We start from the raw sequence: 18,664 nt of genomic DNA on the forward strand, positions 1-18,664 counted from the left end.
TGTCACCCATAATCTGTACAAAACCATTGAGAAACAAACTGAAATAATTTTGAGGGGGGAAATAAAAATAAGAAAATTAAAATAATGTGGCTGCATAAGTGTGAACACCCTCTAATAATTGGGGACATGGTTGTGTTCAGAATTAGCCAATCACATTTAAACACGTAACATAGTAGTCAGCTGCCATCATTTGCAGTGATTCTGATTAGCTGTAGGATTTTTCTTTCATTTTCTTAGTTGTATCTTATAGCAAAAGCCATGGTCCGTTAAGAGCTTACAACACAGCAAAGGGATCTTATTTTTGAAAGTTATCAGTCAGGAAAAGCGTAAAAAATTTTTTTTTCAAGTAATTAGATATAACATGGAACACTATGAATATTGCAATGCAGCGGCTTGCTGCATTACTAAAATGTCCAGGGGGTGTGTTCTGGCTGACCACGTACCTCCCCTTCAGGTGACTGATCACATGACTGTGACATCATCACAGGTCCTGTGCGCACAGAAGGATATATAAATCGTGATGGTTTTGAAACAGTGGAGAGGCAAGAGGCCTGATCCCTGTGTCTGGGACACCATTAGCTCTGGAAGGCACGTGGCCTGGAGACCACATGTGGTGAGCCTTAAACCGCAGCTGTGGCAGAACAGAGCTAATGGAAGCAGCTAGACCCGGAAAAGGTAAAAAAGGTGCTTTATAAGGACATTGTTGTTGTTACCTTGCTGAAGTCTGTATTTGAAGCCAAGCGGGCATAGCTGCCACTGAAAAGGCTCTAGGATATTACATGTGTAACATTTCTGCGAGTCACTGAGATGGACTATGTTATAAGCAGTTTATGATGTGTAATAAACTGCTGGACTTTAGATTACCGGAAAACGTTGCATATGTGCTTTAATTGACCCAGTGAAGTGAGTGCCCCTCAACATGTTCATTAGCGCTACCTTACAATTGGTTTGAGAATGTGGGCAACTGCAGCCTGGTTGCAAGGGGTAACGGCACAGGACGACGAATTTGGATGCAAGCATCTTGCTGTGGCTCGGCGGGGTCACGAAGATTAAAGCACCTGGCTGTAACTCGGCGGGGTTATGAAAATTGTCGTTGCACTCAAACCTGTTTGCTGTGGCTCGGCGGGGTCACGAAGATTAAAGCACCTGGCTGTAACTTAGCGGGGTTGCGAAAATTGTCGTCGCACTCAAACCTGGTTTGCTGTGGCTTGGTGGGGCCACGAAAATTTTCCGGGGAGAGCGGTGTGAAGTGTCTAGTGTGAACAGTGTACCGCGATGGCTATGAATGGAGCAGTATCCCCAGATGGAATGGAGAAGTGGTTGGATGACCGGCTGCAGGCGTTCTGCAGCAAAATGGAGTGTCCTGAAGAGGTGCAGGAGCAGATAAAGATGACTGTGAAGGGAGCAGCAGATGAGTCTGAAGCTATTGAACGATTAAAGTGTTGGTTAAAATCGCAGCAGCAGGCATTTGAGAAACCACAACAGGACTCGCAGCAGGCATTTGAGAAATGACAACAGGACTTGGTGCAGGTACGGCAGGAGCTATTGGACAGAAGGGCGGCAGCGGACCACTCCTTGAGTTCTCCTGTGGCACTGGTGCTGTCCCAGAGTGCCCAGGGAGGTGGTAAGAGATGTTGTCAACTGGGTCCTAAGACTATCGCGTGTTTTTTTTTAAAACTCCCCTACAGGTGTGGTTGTCCAAAAGGGGGTGGAGTCTCAAAAGAGGGTGGAGCATAGAATACCAAAGTTGGTTACTGATCGTGTGTTGGTACAGTCTAAAAATGACAATTCGACCGTTGATAACTGGGTAGCTCCAGTACAAAGGGTTGACATCAAAGTGGGAGGCGACTTGTTGGTTCACAACACCATGGGGAGTGACACAGACCCCACAGCTGATGGTGACACTACGAAAGTAGAAAGAGAGTTCGGTCAGGAGGAGCTAAACGAGGTGAGAAAGTCCCCCTCTCGTCGTCAAAGGAGCAAAGGCCACAAAAAAGTTGCTCCTGTAACCTTTGCTGAAAGGGTAAATAAAGAAAATGCAATGCTGTGTGCCTTTATTCCGAGTGCGGATCCTCCTTTAGAAGCAGAGGAGATCAGGCGGGAAGAGGAGGGGACGTTGCCAGTAGCAACCTCCGGTACAGTATCAGACAACAATGAAGATTAGGTGGAAGAGTTGGATGCAGTTCTGCAGATTAGTTACAAACAGGATGATCTACTGAGACAAAAGGATAAGGAACCTACAGCCCTAAAAGGGGCGCTGACAGAGGTGGAGGCCAGTCATGACCAAAAGCTAGAGCCTATCAGGCTGCAGTATCAGAGTGACGTGCAGCAACTAAGGAAAAACATGGAGAACGTGTCCCAGGACCAGCTGAACCTGGAGTCTGAAGGGCAGAAAATAAACCAGATTGTGAGAAACTTGCAGCGAGAACTGGAGGAAAGCAGTGAGGAAATCAACAAATGGAAGGAAATGTTCCAGAAAAATAAAGAGGACCTCCGCAAAACCAAAGAGGAGGTTTTTCAGTTGAAGCTTGAGAAAGTAGAGTATGAAGATGAGCTGTACGAGATGAAAAATCGTCTCTCCCTGGTGCAGTCAGAGCTGATGCAGGAGAAGCAAAGGCTGGATGAGGGTCTACACCAGAGGGATAGGGAGCTATCTGCCTTAAAAGGGGCGCTGAAGGATGAAGTTTCTGGACGTAATCAAGACCTAGAACAACTGCACGAACAATTCAACCGGAAGCTGTGTGAATCCAAGATGGAGTATGATGAACACATGAGGGAGCTGCAGCAATTCCAAGACCAAGTAAAGTCTCTAATGCAGAAGAAGGAGCGGCTGGAGGACTCTCTGTACCAGCGAGACTGGGAGCTATCCGCCCTGAAAGGGACATTAAAAGATGAAGTATCTGGTCACGACCGTGAGGCAGAAAAGATGCATGGAAAATTCAATAGGGAACTGCAACAAACTAAGAGAGACTATGAGGATCTCCTCAAGGTTAAGAAAAAACTAGAGGATGATAAGGCGGATTCAGAGCACATGCGCCAAGTGATTGAGACCACTCTACAGGACACCCGTGATGAGAATGATGATCTCCGCAGAAAGATCCTAGGACTGGAAGCTCAGGTGAAGGAGCTGAAGATGTTCTGTGAAGATCTCCATAGGGCAGAGACGTGCCTAAAGGATAGAATCGGCAGGGTGGAAGCTGAGCGGAAAAAGATGGAGGAGTCTATCGGAGAAGGGAAGTATGATGCAAATGCCTCCTCGAATAATGCGAGCTTGGATGATTTGGTGGATGTAAGAGCCAAGATCAAGGAGCTCAAGCAGACGCTACAAGCCAATTTGAAGCAAGAGAAGCTTGAGAGACTGGCTGTCGAGAGCCGAGTGGGTGCATTGGAGACAGAGAGGTCTGAGAGTACTCTACTGATAAAGGAGCAGTTGAAGCAGGAAAAGCTTCAGAGATGGGCTGCTGAGAGGCGAGTAGCTGAGCTAGAGGAAAAAGTTTTCGAGCTCAAAGGTCGCCTGGCAAAGTACCAATCAGTGAACGAGGCCGCCTTGGAGAAGGGAAAGGGAAAACAAGTTGCGCTTAATTCTTTATACCATGAGAAGGTGGACCTGAGGAGAATTCTTGAGTTCATAGCTGTGAGTCAGCTTAGGGGAAGCATACAGGGTGAAGATGCTGAAAGTCAGTTGTCCCTGAATCCTGAGCCAGATGAACACTGGTGAGACAGAAACTTCTCGGTACAAGTGCCTCATAGTTGTACCCGAAGATTTGAGAGAAGAATGTACCAGCGAGTCCGTGCATGAAGAGTTTAAGAAGGCCGTGGGAACCTGTAAGGTGTACTCGACCTCAGAAGCAAACAGCTGGTAGTCCTGTCCACAACCGAAGTCACAGTGAAGAGGGTTGTTATCCTAAGTGACATGCACTGGCGATGTGTTTGCACGAAGCGGTTTGTCCGGTTGAAAACGGAACAAGCCATTAGACAACTGGAGCTTATGAAAAAAGCTCAAAGTCTGCGGGAAGAAGTCATCCGGGTGCCTCATGCTCTGGTAAGAAAGCTCATTGGGAGAAATGGCCAAGCCATGCAAATGATGGTAAAGAAGTCTGGTGTGATGAAACTAAGCAGTCCACGTGATCATCAGGACTGGATACCGGATGAAGACGGCATGGTGTCATTCTCCGCTGTAGGAACGGAAGAAAATCGTGCATATATACGAATGCTGATGGAGTACCGAGTGACCTACCTGCGAGAGGTAGAACAGTTGAATCTCGCCAGACTTCGAATGGAAAGACAGCGTCACCTGAGCAGCAGAAGATGGCAGCCGTCTATAAATTGTGAGACCAGACAGAGAAAGGGCCCCCTAAATAATAGAACAGCTACAGCAGAAGTTAGAGACCTTTCAGGATGTCCTGAGGATAGTGGGCGTGTGTTTAGAGGTAGTGAGAACTCTAGTAACTCAGGTCTGAGAGGCCCATGCAAACGTCCCAATAGAGTACGAGACAGTACGGAGTCCGACCAGACCTTAGATACAAGCGGAAGTGAGTCGCACTGCTGTATTGACCACTGGGAGCGGGGGAGGTCTGACAAGGTTACGACTAGGAAATGTGACTTGACGAAGTTGGAGACAATGACGGATTGTAGGTCCCTAAGGAATGGGCTAATGTTCCGGGGGCTGAGCAGCGCAAATGTCAAGTACATGGTCTCTGTGTGAACTGTGGGTTATAATGTGATTGTGTACAATACAGACCAAAAGTTTGGACACACCTCATTTAAAGATTTTTCTGTATTTTCATGTCTATGAAAATTGTACATTCACACTGAAGGCATCAAAACTATGAATTAACACATGTGGAATTATATACTTAACAAAAAGTGTGAAACAACTGTATGTCTTATATTCTAGGTTCTTCAAAGTAGCCACCTTTTGCTTTGATGACTGCTTTGCACACTCTTGGCATTCTCTTGATGAGCTTCAAGAGGTAGTCACCGGAAATGGTCTTCCAACAATCTTGAAGGAGTTCCCAGAGATGCTTAGCACTTGTTGGCCCTTTTGCCTTCACTTTGCGGTCCAGCTCACCCAAAACCATCTCAATTGGGTTCAGGTCTGGTGACTGTGGAGGCCAGGTCATCTGGCGTAGCACCCCATCACTCTCCGTCTTGGTCAAATAGCCCTTACACAGCCTGGAGGTATGTTTGGGGTCATCGTCCTGTTAAAAAATAAATGATGGTCCAACTAAATGCAAACTGGATGGAATAGCATGCCGCTGCAAGATGCTGTGGTAGCCATGCTGGTTCAGTATGCCTTCAATTTTGAATAAATCCCCAACAGTGTCACCAGCAAAGCACCCCCACACCATCACACCTCCTCCTCCATGCTTCACGGTGGGAACCAGGCATGTAGAGTCCATCCGTTCACCTTTTCTGCGACGCACAAAGACATGGTGGTTGGAACCAAAGATCTCAAATTTGGACTCATCAGACCAAAGCACAGATTTCCACTGGTCTAATGTCCATTCCTTGTGTTCTTTAGCCCAAACAAGTCTCTTCTGCTTGTTGTCTGTCCTTAGCAGTGGTTTCCTAGCAGCTATTTTACCATGAAGGCATGCTGCACAAAGTCTCCACTTAACAGTTGTTGAAGATATGTGTCTGCTGCTAGAACTCTGTGTGGCATTGACCTGGTCTCTAATCTGAGCTGCTGTTAACCTGCAATTTCTGATGGTGGTGACTCGGATAAACTTATCCTCAGAAGCAGAGGTGACTCTTGGTCTTCCTTTCCTGGGGCGGTCCTCATGTGAGCCAGTTTCTTTGTAGCGCGTGATGGTTTTTGCAACTGCACTTGGGGACACTTTCAAAGTTTTCCTAATTTTTCGCACTGACTGACCTTCATTTCTTAAAGTAATGATGGCCACTCGTTTTTCTTTACTTAGCTGCTTTTTTCTTGCCATAATACAAATTCTAACAGTCTATTCAGTAGGACTATCAGCTGTGTATCCACCAGACTTCTGCACAACACAACTGATGGTCCCAACCCCATTTATAAGGCAAGAAATCCCACTTATTAACCCTGACAGGGCACACCTGTGAAGTAAAAACCATTTCCGGTGACTACCTCTTGAAGCTCATCAAGAGAATGCCAAGAGTGTGCAAAGTAGTCATCAAAGCAAAAGGTGGCTACTTTGAAGAACCTAGAATATAAGACATATTTTCAGTTGTTTCACACTTTTTTGTTAAGTATATAATTCCACATGTGTAAATTCATAGTTTTGATGGCTTCAGTGTGAATGTACAATTTTCATAGTCATGAAAATACAGAAAAATCTTTAAATGAGAAGGTGTGTCCAAACTTTTGGTCTGTACTGTATATTATGTGTTCAACCCCACAAGTTTGAACAGAGGGGGGGATATGTAACGCAGCGGCTTGCTGCATTACTAAAATGTCCAGGGGGTGTGTTCTGGCTGACCACGTACCTCCCCTTCAGGTGACTGATCACATGACTGTGACATCATCACAGGTCCTGTGTGCACAGAAGGATATATAAATCCTGGCAGTTTTGAAACAGTGGAGAGGCAAGAGGCCTGATCCCTGTGTCTGGGACACCATTAGCCCTGGAAGGCACGTGGCCTGGAAACCACGTCTGGGGAGCCTTAAACCACAGCTGTGGCAGAACAGAGCTGATAGAAGCAGCTAAGACCCGGCAAAGGTAAAAACGGTGCTTTATAAGGACATTGTTGTTGTTACCTTGCTGAAGTCTGTATTTGAAGCCAAGCGGGCATAGCTGCCACTGAAAAGGCTCTAGGATATTACATGTGTAACATTCCTGCGAGTCACTGAGATGAACTATGTTATAAGCAGTTTATGATGTGTAATAAACTGCTGGACTTCATATTACCGGAAAACGTTGCATGTGTGCTTTAATTGACTCGGTGAAATGAGTGCCCCTCAACATGTTCATTAGCGCTACCTTACAATATGTTTAGCAAAAAGTGCATTAAACTTGGCACAACAGTAATATTACCTAGAATTGGACGTCCTTTAAAAATTGATATACAGATAAGAAGAAAATTAGTACAGGAGGCTACCAAGAGGCTTACAACAACTTTAAAGGAGCTGCAGGAATTTCAAGCAAGTACTGGTTGTGTACTACATGTGACAATAGTCTCACGTATCCTTTATACTGTATGTCTGGCCTGTGGGATAGAGTAGGAAAACCTTTTCTTATAAAGAAAAACATCCAATTTGCCTATGTTTTGCCACAACCTACTTCAAGTCTGCCAAAAGCATGTGGGAAAACATATCATAGTCTGATGAGACCAAGGTTGAACTTAGAGGCCATTATTATTATTATTATTATTATTTATTTTTAGAGCACCATTGATTCCATGGTGCCGTTCATGAGAGGGGGTTGCATACAAAATGCAAATATAAATTACAGTAAAGGAACTAACAATGATATATTGGTACAGAGGGGAGAGGACCCTGCCCTTGCAGGCTTACATTCTACCGGATAAAGGGGAAGGAGATAGTAGGTTGGGAGCAGCTTCAGTGGTCGTGAGGTGGCACCAGGGTTATTGCAGGCTGTAAGCTTTCTTGAAGAGATGCATTTTAAAGTTCCATCTGAAAGTTTCAAAACTGGCGGATAATGGGATGTGTTGAGGCAGAGAATTCCAGAATATGGGGATGCTCGGGAGAAGTCTTGGAGGCGATTGGGTGAGGAACGTATAAATCTGGAGGAGAGCAGGAGGTTGTGAGAGGACTGGAGATTACGTATTGAAAGGGGAGGCTGGAGCCCCAAGCCAGGGCAGAGGGCAGAAGCCCACATGAAGTCGGTTTGGAGGAGGTGGGGGCATAGGTGAAAGAGGTTTATAAAGTGAGCGGGATGTGGGGCCAGGTCTTTTTCCCTACTATCAGGACAAGAGAAGACCTGATCCCGTGACCTCCATGTCATCGGCTGAAGACCTCCTGGAGGTCCTCTGGACGGTGGCCAGAGGACACCCCCCCAGGCTGGATAGAGGCAAAAGTGGCTTGCATCGTGGGACGCTGGGTGCGGGAGCCTCACCTAAAAATGCTGGACGGCTGGAGTGCCCAGCAAGAAGATCCCGCCCCCAGTTGCGTTTCTCCCCGGATGGACCACGGGCCAGACGCCAGCGAAGGAGCCCCTCCCGGGACCCTCCGGCCCGGGCTACATCATCAAGGTACTCATGCCGGGCCTGGGCCGGGAGGGATCCATGAGAGCGGCCTGGTACGGTGGCGGTGGGCAGGCCAGCATCAACAGTCATGGCTGGACCTCCTACCACTGACATCAGCGGATATGCGTCATCAGCCGCGGCCCGGCTATGACAACATAGGAAGTGATGCGGCTGCGGCGGGCCGTCGCCGCAATGTACCGGTGGGGTGGCCCGCCTCCACTGTGGAGCATAGTGACCGGGCAGCGGCGGTGAGAAGAGGGGAGGAGGCCGCCGCAGATGCGGGTCTGGCGCGGCCCGCCTACAATACAACACAGTGTGACCGGGCAGCGGCGGGGAGAAGAGGAACAAGGGAGGATGCGGCCGCATACGCGGGCCTGGGACAATCACGGAGCCCCCTAGAGGGGGTTCTACAAACACAACCGGGGAACATTAGTTTTACCTGGAGGACTTGTGGCGCGGTCTCCTGGTGTACAGGCCAGGCGGCAGCGAGGGGATGGAAAACCCCCCTTATCCCTTAAGACCAACATTACCAGCGGCACAGGAACAAAGCAGATCCAGCGGAGAGGGGCCAAGGGCCGACCCACAACTCTCCTTATCTTCACCCACAAAGTGCTATACACCAAGAACGTCAACACAGGAGGATCGTCTGGATACAGGATTTCCAGCCGGTGGGGTGGGTCCCTTCATGTGGTCTGGTGAGTATGACTCTTTATCACGTCCATTTCCATCCATTTTAATGTCGCAGGGTAATGTGGGCAGTCAGGAAATAGAGGAGGTACCTATAAGGGTGGGGGGACGGGTAATGTAAGAGGGTCACTGGGTAGTTTAATACACTCGCATGGGGGTTCAAGGTTTGCTAGCCACATTGAAGGAGTATGTAGCCAGGCTAGAGGAGGACAATAGACCTCCGGCTCAGGTGGGGGTGTAGCGCCCCGAGGGTTCGGTCGCTACAGAGGTATTGCATCTCAAACCAGATGTGCGATATCTCACTTCCAGGTAAGGATGGAGTGTGGATCAGGACCCTGACACCTGCATGCATTACACCACATTTCCGGGGGGCAGGGCGACCGATATGCTCCAAGTGGAGCACGACAGTCCCTGTCCCTGGCTGGAGTGGGGGGAGGGAACACCAAGGAAGGGGGGACACTGTAGTGCATAGGAGGGAGAGGGCAGTTCCTGGGTGCACTGAGAAGGGCAGCACCATCTTAGTTCTGTGTTCAGTCAGAGAGAAGAAGTGACAGAGTAAGGGCCTCTGCAGGGGGCTCTGCTCTGTAGCCGGGCCTAGCCTGTGAGGCCCAGCCAGCACGGAAAGAGCAAGGAGAGCGGGTTGAGAGTAAGAGGAGAAGACAGGGAGCAGAGGCTCAGACCGAGCTCTGCTCCGCAGGCAGGCCTGAGAGAGCGGCCGGAGCCTGGAGGAAGGAGAAGGAAGGAAGAGGAGCGGAGGAGGCTCCAGGAACAAGGAACGAAGGGACCCCAGGGGTGTGGACCGGCGAGTAGCCACCGCACGCCCGAATATACCTGCGTAGGGGGGTCAGGCCAAAGGGGGAGACCGGTCCCCGAAACTAGTGGAGGCAGGGAACTACCCTCAGCTAGAAACCGGAGGCTGTGACATTTTATGTGGCGCAGCCCCTCGCTACACCCGCTAGGAAGGCACCACATAGGGTCAGGAAAACGGCACCAACGTTTACCCGAGAAGGCCCGAGGCAGCCGGACAGAAACGAGGTCACTGGTGGGGTATGACAGGCCAGAGAAAGGACACACAAAGGGGATCCTGTGAAACGCTCCAAAGTTATCTGGGAGTAGGCCGAGCCCCTCACCTGGTGAGCACAGTGCGACGTGGGACGTTATGACCAGCTGGAATAACGTGGATAAAGAACTGTGAGTAAATACCCTGGACTGCATTACAGGACTCTGTGTCGTTACTGCTGCTCCCGCGCACCATCACCCCCAACATCCGCACTCGCTGCCCTGAGGCTATACTCCTCCCGTGGGGAGTTATACTACCCTCAGCTGCACCCACAACACCAGCCTCAGCGGTCTGCCCTGCAGCGGTGGTTCACTCTGACCGCAATCCTCGGGTGGCGTAGTCGGATATTCAGCATATAGACTGCCATTTGGTTTGACCGCCCTGGGCACGGACCGGGTCGCCGCCACGGAGACTACAACGCCCAGCATCCACAAAAGGTCCAGTTCCGGGTATCCCCACACACATGGCCCAGGGGGCGCGTCAACTTTGGCGTAGTCGGCAGGATTTCATGCCCGCAACCACCGGGTACTGCGTGCCTGAAAAGAGACTGTTTTACTGTATTGAATGTGGCGCCCGCCCCATCAGAACGGACGCCATTATGTGCGCGCCAAAAGACAACAAGAAGCCACCTCCCATCGTGGGCCAGGTCCCAGAATGGCGCCAAACATGTCCATCAACGTGGCGGGGCTGCCCCTGAGAGTGATTGTCAGCAGGTTGCCCCGGGACCACCCCCAACAGGGGCGGAAGGAGAAGAAAACCGGGGGGCAGGGTGTGGTTTGGGTCAGTCTCGGCAGACCACACCCGAAGATGGCGAGCAGCACAAACTCCAGCACCCTGACGGGTGGCCTGCTGCAGGCGGTCCCGTGCAGCCTCATGGAGCTGATGGCTCAGCTCCCTGGAGAAGACCCGGAGTTCCTTCGGACTGCGCTGGAGGATCTGGACTGGAGGATGGTCCAAGCGCAGCGGGAGGCCGTAGCGGGATGGAGAGAGGAGATGGCCCGGTGGGTCGCGACCCGGCAGCAAGTGACGCCGCCAGCACCGGACAGCGAGCCAGCCCCTGAGGACGAGGAGTGGAGGCCGGAAGCCGAGAGCAGCGCAGCCCTGGAAGCAGGTAAGGGGGACACCCCTGCCACCAGCCCTGATGCTACAGACCTGCCTCTGGACCCCGTCGCGGAGCCAGACGTCCCGGGAGTCGCTGTGCCTCCCCCGCTCCCGCCGCCGGCACCTAGGCCTCAAGCTGCGAGCACAGCTGCCGGACCACGCCCCAGGCCGTGCCCCCTGACCCGGGTGCAACTGGGAGTGGCCCACCCCAAGCCTGGTCGTAAGGCCTGAAACCCCCGGGCGCTTTCCACCCACGAGCACCCCCGCTCCCAAAACTACCACCCCTGGGCACGGATTTATACGCCCAGCTTACCGGTTCTGAGGGAGAGCCGGTCCCCCTGCTGCACGGATGGGTCCACCCCAGCCAACGGAGGGATCCGTCCGCGGAGGCCCTAGCCCCACTTCCTCCGCTCCCTCCAGCTTCCCAGCCAACCACCGTCCCCCAGCTCCCGGATGAGGAGGTTCAGGTTGAGTGGGACCAGACCGGGAAGACCTGATGGGGTTCTCGCAGGAGACGCGGGCGGCTGAGGCCCGCAGGCAAGAATTCTGTCGCCGGGAGGTGGCGCAGCTGGAGAAGGAGGAGCAGACGCGGCGCTGGAAGAGGGAGCAGCTGCAGGCCCGGAGCGCGGAGGAGAAGATGCGGACCCGCCGAAACCCCCAAGCTGCACGTGGTCCCAAAATTATCGGGACCGTGGTTAAATTCCATCAGGAGAAGGGGTGGGGGTTCATCCGGGACTCCACCACAGACACTGACGTGTTTGTTACCCGGAGGGACGTTGAGAGCCACCTGCCCGAGGGTCACCGGGGACGGGATCTGTTTCCGGGGGACTTGGTGTCCTACACCCGACATCGAGGCCTGCGGGGGTGGTACGCCCTCAATGTCCAGCGGGTAGAGGAAGAACACTACCCTGAACCCTACTACCCAGAGGACCCGGGCGGGTCTGAAAAGTACGGCGAGGAGGAGGAGCGTCCACAAGGGGGACATCGCTACTGATGAGCGACAGTCTGACTGTACATAGTTACCCGTCAGGGTAAGAGATAAGAAAAAGTTTGATAAAAGTTCATCCCGGCTGGGGACTGTTACCTGTTGTTTTGCTAAAAGTTACCCGGAAACGGGTCAGTAATATCCGGCTGAGGACTGGGAGCAGCCAACCCTCTGTGAACTATCCGGCTGAGGACTGGGAGCAGCCAATCCATGTAAATAGTTGCACTTCCTAAAGTGCCCTCTATTGGTTTTATAAACGTTGCAACAACAGACCTCAGAACAAAAACCCGTTTGGCATGGCGGAAGGCGTGGTCCAACGGCGGGATCACCTATGCCCTGCAGCCACGCCCAGGGCCTACGTTGAGGGTTTACGAACGGGTCTCTCATGTTCAAAAGTTTTGCCAAGTTTGCACCTTAAGAAGAATGGACACCTGGTTGCAGAAAGAACTGTGACCTGTTGAAAAGAGACTTCGCCGTTGATATGCTGCTGATGATGTTTTATATGTTTTCTACTAAAAAGAATGTTTTATATGTTAGTGAAAAGAGAAAATGTTTCCCATAAAGGGAAGTTGTGTGCAGTTGGCAGTTTGATGGTGTGAAAAGTTTAAAAAAAAAAAAATTTTTGCATGTCCTAATTTGCATTGTCTTTTGCTCTGTTCCAGCCCGCGGACGTGCTGTGATTTACCAGAGGGGAATGTAGCGCCCTGAGGGTTCGGTCGCTACAGAGGTATTGCATCTCAAACCAGATAATACACACTAATCATGACCAGGTAGTATCTATCATATCAAATATCACATCAAATATTATAGACCTAAATGATTACCGTATTCAATACTACCCCATTATGGACATCATAAGGCTCCATTGCCAAAAATTTACAAACCAAACCAGAAAGAAACGAAAAAGGAGCCATAATATTGCAAAAATATCAAAAATGTATTCGTTAATACATAGATGATCAGGCAGATACAGGAATCAGTGCGGAAAATGAATGAGGCAATAAAAAACCGCAACAACCCTCTACACACGGCAGACCCAATTCAGGACACAAAAAATATTCAAATCTATATGAGAAATATCCAGGTACACAGAAGATAATCACCACAAACACTGCACTGTTCTCTGTCCTCTCTATGGAATATACAGAGAGGGCAATCTATAAGTACACAGTCCCATAGTGAAACATATCTGCAAGATTACCCACCCTGTCCTATACATGCTAGATCTAAATTCCCTCTTGTGCTCAATATAGTTAGGAGTGACTTACTAGAGTCACCATTGTATACATACCAGGGATGCCAGGCTAGCACGGAACAGTCAGAGGATAGCCAAGGAGTACTAAGTCCGTCTGGGGTCAGCAGGTGCGGAGCAGGGGTGCCCCGACGCGCGTGTCGGTATTTCCCTTCGCTCCGCACGTGCTGACCCCAGACGGACTTAGTACTCCTTGGCTATCCTCTGACTGTTCCGTGCTAGCCTGGCATCCCTGGTATGTGTCGGTACAGACTGAAATGGATAGAGGAGAAAAAATTCATCTGGATGATAGGGCCAAAGGGGAAGTATACATTTGCTTTGAGGGTCTGTTAGGAGCTCATTTAAAGAAAGAAGTAAGTGAGAAAATATGGAGGGATGAGTACGTGGAAATATTTTCGCTTTTGCCGCTTGAAAAGTTTCAACTAAATAAAAGGAGGAGCGACGATAGCAAAAAAGAAGATGAGATGAAGTGCAGGTCCACAGACCTTCAGTAACTGGATGCAAGCATTTGCCATCATGCTAAGCATCATAGGTGAAAAAGCTCCAGAGAACTGTTCGGGCCTTTTTTGCTATCAAGACTCCACCGGGAAAGCCTATAGGTTTTACGGGGGCCAGACTTGATTGAGATACGATGAGCAGTTCCGTCAAAGGAAGGCAATTAGGCCAGCGACGATCAGGTGGGATCAGAAAGATATAGGTCTATGGTTGAGGGTCATGGCGCCAGTCAGGTTTGAACACACATTTCAGAGCGCGGCCGGTTTATCCGGCCAAACAGAAAACTCAGGGGGCAACATTCAATCAGGCCAAATGGGGGCCCAAAAGCAAGGTGTATGCTGGCAATTCAATGAAAGCCAGTGCACATTGGGAAACAGTTGTAAGTTCAAACATCAGTGTTCCTATTGTTATGGATCATCCCATGGGGCCGGGAAATTTTTTTGAGAAGCCAAAGGAAAAGTTCCTCCTGGTAATTTCCAAGGGTGTGACGCCAGTAAAACTACAAGACATGCGAGCTTTTCTAAATGGATTATTCGGCAAGGCCAAAGCCGAATTACTAGCGGTCAGCTTTGAAGAGGGGTTTAGGATACCAGCACCGCCTTTCAATGTCCCACTCACTAGAAAAAACTTACAGTCTGCTTACTGTCACCCGAATTTGGTGGCGGAAAAACTAGAGAAGGAAGTAGCTTTAGGACGGATGGCAGGACCATTCGCTTATTTACCATTCTTCGATTTAGTTGTGTCCCCATTGGGGGTAGTACCCAATAAAGAACCTAATAAGTTTTGTTTAATTCATCATATGTCGTACCCCAGAGGAATTTCGGTAAATGACGGCATAGCTCCTGAGTTATGCTCCGTAGTATATACATCTTTTGACGAGGCAACTCAATGGGTTCGCAAGTTGGGTAGGGAGTCCTCATGGTAATACCAATATCGAAGCCTTCAGACTGCTACCAGTTAACCCCAAAAGCATCCGGCTGTTGGGTTGGTTTTGGGAGGGTAAATATTTTGTTTATCAGTGTCTGCCCATGGGATGTTCCCTTTCCTGTTCGGTTTTTGAAGCATTCAATAGTTTTTTAGAGTGGGTGGTTCGAGATGTATCCGGTGGGGCGCCTATCGTCCACTACTTGGAAGATTTTCTGCTTTTCAGCCCAAAGGATTCGAAGTTATGCCAGTCGACATTACGTACGATGGAATGGGTGGCAAAACGTTTTTGAGTCCCGTTAGCCCCAAAAAAAACGGAGGGGCCAACATCGTGCATACGTTTTTTGGGCATCGAAATTGATTCGGTTAATTGGGAGTTTCGCTTACCAGAGGATAAACTTTCTGGATTAACCCCTTACTGGCCCAGGGCGTATTAGTACGCCCCAGGCCAGCACCCCCGGTTCAGTGAGGGCTCCGATGCTGAGCCCGCACTGAACCGGGCACATGTCAGCTGATTATTACAACTGACATGTGCCCGCAACAGCCGCGGGTGGAATCGCGATCCACCCGCAGCTGTTAACATGTTAAATGCCGCTGTCAATCTCTGACAGCGGCATTTAACATCGCCGTGCCGGAAGCGCGGCATTAGCCCCGCCCATCGGTGACCCCGTCACGTGATCGCGGGTCACCGATGGGTGGTCATGACAACCCTGGGTCTGCAGCAGACACCAGTGGTTGTCATGTAAAGATTACTATGCGCGCCACCTAGTCGTCGGCGCTCATAGTACAGGAGCATTTCTGCTACATACAGGTGATCTGCTGATCACCTATAAGTAGCAGAGGTGATCGGGCAGTTGCTGCTTCTAGTCTCCTATGGAGACTATAGAAGCAAGCAAAAAGTTTAAAAAAAATGTTTTTAAAAATATTAAAAAACTTAAAAAAATATAAAAGTTTAAATCACCCCCCTTTTGCCCCATTCAAACTAAAATAATAAAAAATAAACCCCACATACACATATTTGGTATCGCCGCATTCAGAATGGCCCGATCAATCAAAATAAAAAAAGAATTAATCCGATCGGTAAACGGCGTAATGAGAAAAAAATTCTAAACGCCAGAATTACGTTTTTTTGGTCGCCGCAACATTGCAATAAAATGCAATAACGGGCGATCAAAACATCGGATCTACCCCAAAATGGTATCAATAAAAACTTCAGCTCGGCGCGCAAAAAACAAGCTCTCATCCGGCCCAAGATCCCGAAAAATGGAGACGCTACGGGTCTTGGAAAATGGCGACATTTTTTAAATTTTTTTTTTAGCAAACTTTGGATTTTTTTTTCACCACTTAAATAAAAAAGAACCTATACATGACCTGGAGAATAATAATCGCAGTTTTAGCATTCAGTGAACGTGGTAAAAAAAATAAAAAAAAAACATCTGTGGTATTGCACTTTTTTTGCAATTTCACTGCACTTGGAATTCTTTTCCCGTTTTCCAGTACATGATATGGTAAAACTAGTAATGGCGTTTAAAAGTACAACTCGTCCCGCAAAAAATAAGCCCTCACATGGCCATATTGACCAAAAAATAAAAAACGCTATGGCTTTGGGTACTAGGGGAGCAAAAAACAAAAATGCAAAAACGGAAAATCCCAACGTCGCGAGGGGTTAAAATCGGAAGTAGCCAGGTCAATGCGAGTAAAGAAGCTAACGCTTACAGAAATACAATCGCTGCTGGGTAAACTTAGCTTTGCATGCCGAATTATGCCCATGGGACGCGTCTTCTCCAGAAGTCTGGCTAGCGTGACAGCCGGGGTGACGGCCCCTCATCATTATATTCAACTGACAAAGGAACATAAGGAAGATCTGGCAGTATGGGAAAAATTTTTAGAATCGTACAATGGTCGCTCGTTGATGATGAAGGAGTCAGTTGACAATTATCAGTTAGAATTATTCATGGACGCAGCAGGGAGTACAGGTTTTGGAGCGTATTTTTAAGGGCAATGGTGTGCAAGTGAGTGGCCCGACAAGTGGCGAATGGCTGGCATAGAAAAGAACGCAACCCTACTAGAGATTTTTCCGATGTTGGTGGCAGTCAAGTTGTGGGGAGAACATTTTAGAGATAAACGGATACGTTTTAACTGCGACAATACGGCCGTGGTCTTAGCAATAAATAATATAACAGCCTCTTCCCCACTGGTGACTTGTGTATTACGTTGTTTGGTCCTAGAATGCTTAATGTTGAACGCTTGTGTAGCGGCTTCTCATGTTCCAGGAGTGAGAAACTCGATCGCTGATGCTCTCTCTCATTTCCAGTGGAATCGACTCTGGTTGTTGGTGCCCGGCGCAGCGTTGGAGGGCTTGGCATGCCATCGGGAGTTATGGAGCTTGGCATTTGACAGCACAACTGTTAATTGATGCATCGCTGTCAAGTAGTACGTGGTCGACCTATCAAACCATGTGGGAGGCTTGGGAACAGAGACTGGGAGGGGTAGAATAAGTTTTGTCTGATGAGGATAAGGTAGGGCTGTTGCTCTCATGGCTTAGCGAAGGAGCAGTAGAAGAATGTCGCCTTCTAAGATGAAGAGGCTTGTCGCTGGCCTATCTTTTAGTTGTAAATTGAGGGTGGTTACGGACGTCACCAAACATTTCCTAGTGCGAAAGGCCATAAAAGGCTTCAGTAGGGGTAGAAGTAGGAAAGACAACCGGCGACCAGTGTCTTTTGATCTGTTGGGACGTTTGCTGTCTTGGAAGAAATATGTTTTTCAGAGTTCAAGCTTAGTTTGTTCCGGCTATTTTTCTCACTAGCATTCTTTGATGCATTCCGGATAAGCGAGCTGTTAGCCCCATGCAGAAAAAAATCAGGGGACCTATTAGCCCAGGATGTGGTAGCAACTAAAAAAGGACTAGAAATATGGCTTAGGCGCTCAAAAACAGATTAAATGAGGAGAGGGAAAAGGAACAGCTTATGGAACGTACAAGGGTCCATTATGTGCCATTTAAGGGCCTTTTTAGACTTTAGGGGCAGGCGTACGGGCTGGGAGGGGGAAGATGGAAGTACCAGTTCACTGAGGTTTTTAGGAGCAACCTAAGAAGTTTGGGTTTAGACCCATTCAGCTTCGCTCCACATTCCTTCTGGATAGGGGCAGCTATGGAAGCGGCAGTATGCGGCCTGAGTCCAGAAACGGTATAGATCATTGGCAGGTGGGTATCACGCCGTTTGTTGTCATACATGAGGCCGGAAGCGGTAGTTAAACTAAATTAACAGTGTTCATGGTTTATTATTACTAATTTGTTGTCTCCATGCAGGTCCCCCCTTCTTGGTCTGGATAATGGGACATTCATATGTTCATTGGGGCGCAATTCGAGCCGATATGCGACGAGATGGGAGGCAGATTGGGTTTTCAAGAAACAAGGCCGTGGTTCAACGGCTAGGTTTCCGGAGCATGGGGTGGGACAGAGTGTTGCTGGAATTGCATACTTTTGCACGTCTGGACCGACCTCCCGATGTATTATGTTTACATTTAGGGGGGAACGACCTGGGAGTCCGTCCCACTAGGGAATTGATAAGGGACATGAAGCATGATTTGCTTTGTATTTGTACGTCCTTTCCGGGTCTAGTGACGGTGTGTTCCGACATTGTTCCGAGGCAGGTTTAGCAGAAAGCATGATCGGCCGAGAAGATAAATAAGGCTAGGAAAAAGGTTAACCGAGTGATATCAAATTTCGTATCCCGAAACGGGGGATTGCTGTAAGGCATCTAGATTTGGAAGACAGCTCAGGAAAATTTTGGCGGGCAGATGGGGTACATTTAAATGATGTGGGGATAGATTTATGGACTCTGGCTTTGTAAGGGGACATTGACCAAGCTTTATTTTTGAAGGAAAGGGGGTGTCTCGAGCATTTGAGGAGGTCAAACGCTCTCGTGGTGGCTGGAATTAAGGTCCTTGAAGTTGGTAAAATTGGTTCGGGGGATTCATC

The 18,664-nt window shown here is 49.0% G+C and overlaps 2 protein-coding genes across 6 annotated transcripts in view; one reads left to right on the forward strand and one right to left on the reverse strand.

The window, feature by feature from the left end:
- The window catches only part of ABI3 (ABI family member 3), an 88,940-nt gene that overhangs the window by 10,701 nt on the left and 59,575 nt on the right, over positions 1 to 18,664 (reverse strand). The gene's annotated exons all lie outside the window — the stretch shown is intronic.
- LOC141270793 (cingulin-like) lies at positions 1,309 to 17,101 on the forward strand. Its single transcript, XM_073680903.1, has 3 exons — positions 1,309 to 1,371; positions 2,165 to 3,289; positions 17,000 to 17,101. Exons 1-3 carry the CDS (start codon positions 1,309 to 1,311, stop codon positions 17,099 to 17,101), a joined length of 1,290 nt encoding a protein of 429 aa, XP_073537004.1.

This window comes from Phyllobates terribilis, unplaced genomic scaffold (assembly GCF_046119375.1).
Source record: "Phyllobates terribilis strain yellow unplaced genomic scaffold, ASM4611937v1 Scaffold_5__5_contigs__length_657084704, whole genome shotgun sequence".
Taxonomy (NCBI): Eukaryota; Metazoa; Chordata; class Amphibia; order Anura; family Dendrobatidae; genus Phyllobates; species Phyllobates terribilis.

What these genes read in the sequence shown, in the direction of transcription:
- LOC141270793 (XM_073680903.1), top strand. Translation starts at nt 1,309, where the DNA reads ATGGAGAAGTGGTTGGATGACCGGCTGCAGGCGTTCTGCAGCAAAATG. An exon ending in AAATGGAGTGTCCTGAAGAG is followed by an intron (nt 1,372 to 2,164) that starts GTGCAGGAGCAG and finishes AATGAAGATTAG; the next exon opens with GTGGAAGAGTTGGATGCAGT. An exon ending in GCTTGGATGATTTGGTGGAT is followed by an intron (nt 3,290 to 16,999) that starts GTAAGAGCCAAG and finishes TCTCATTTCCAG; the next exon opens with TGGAATCGACTCTGGTTGTT.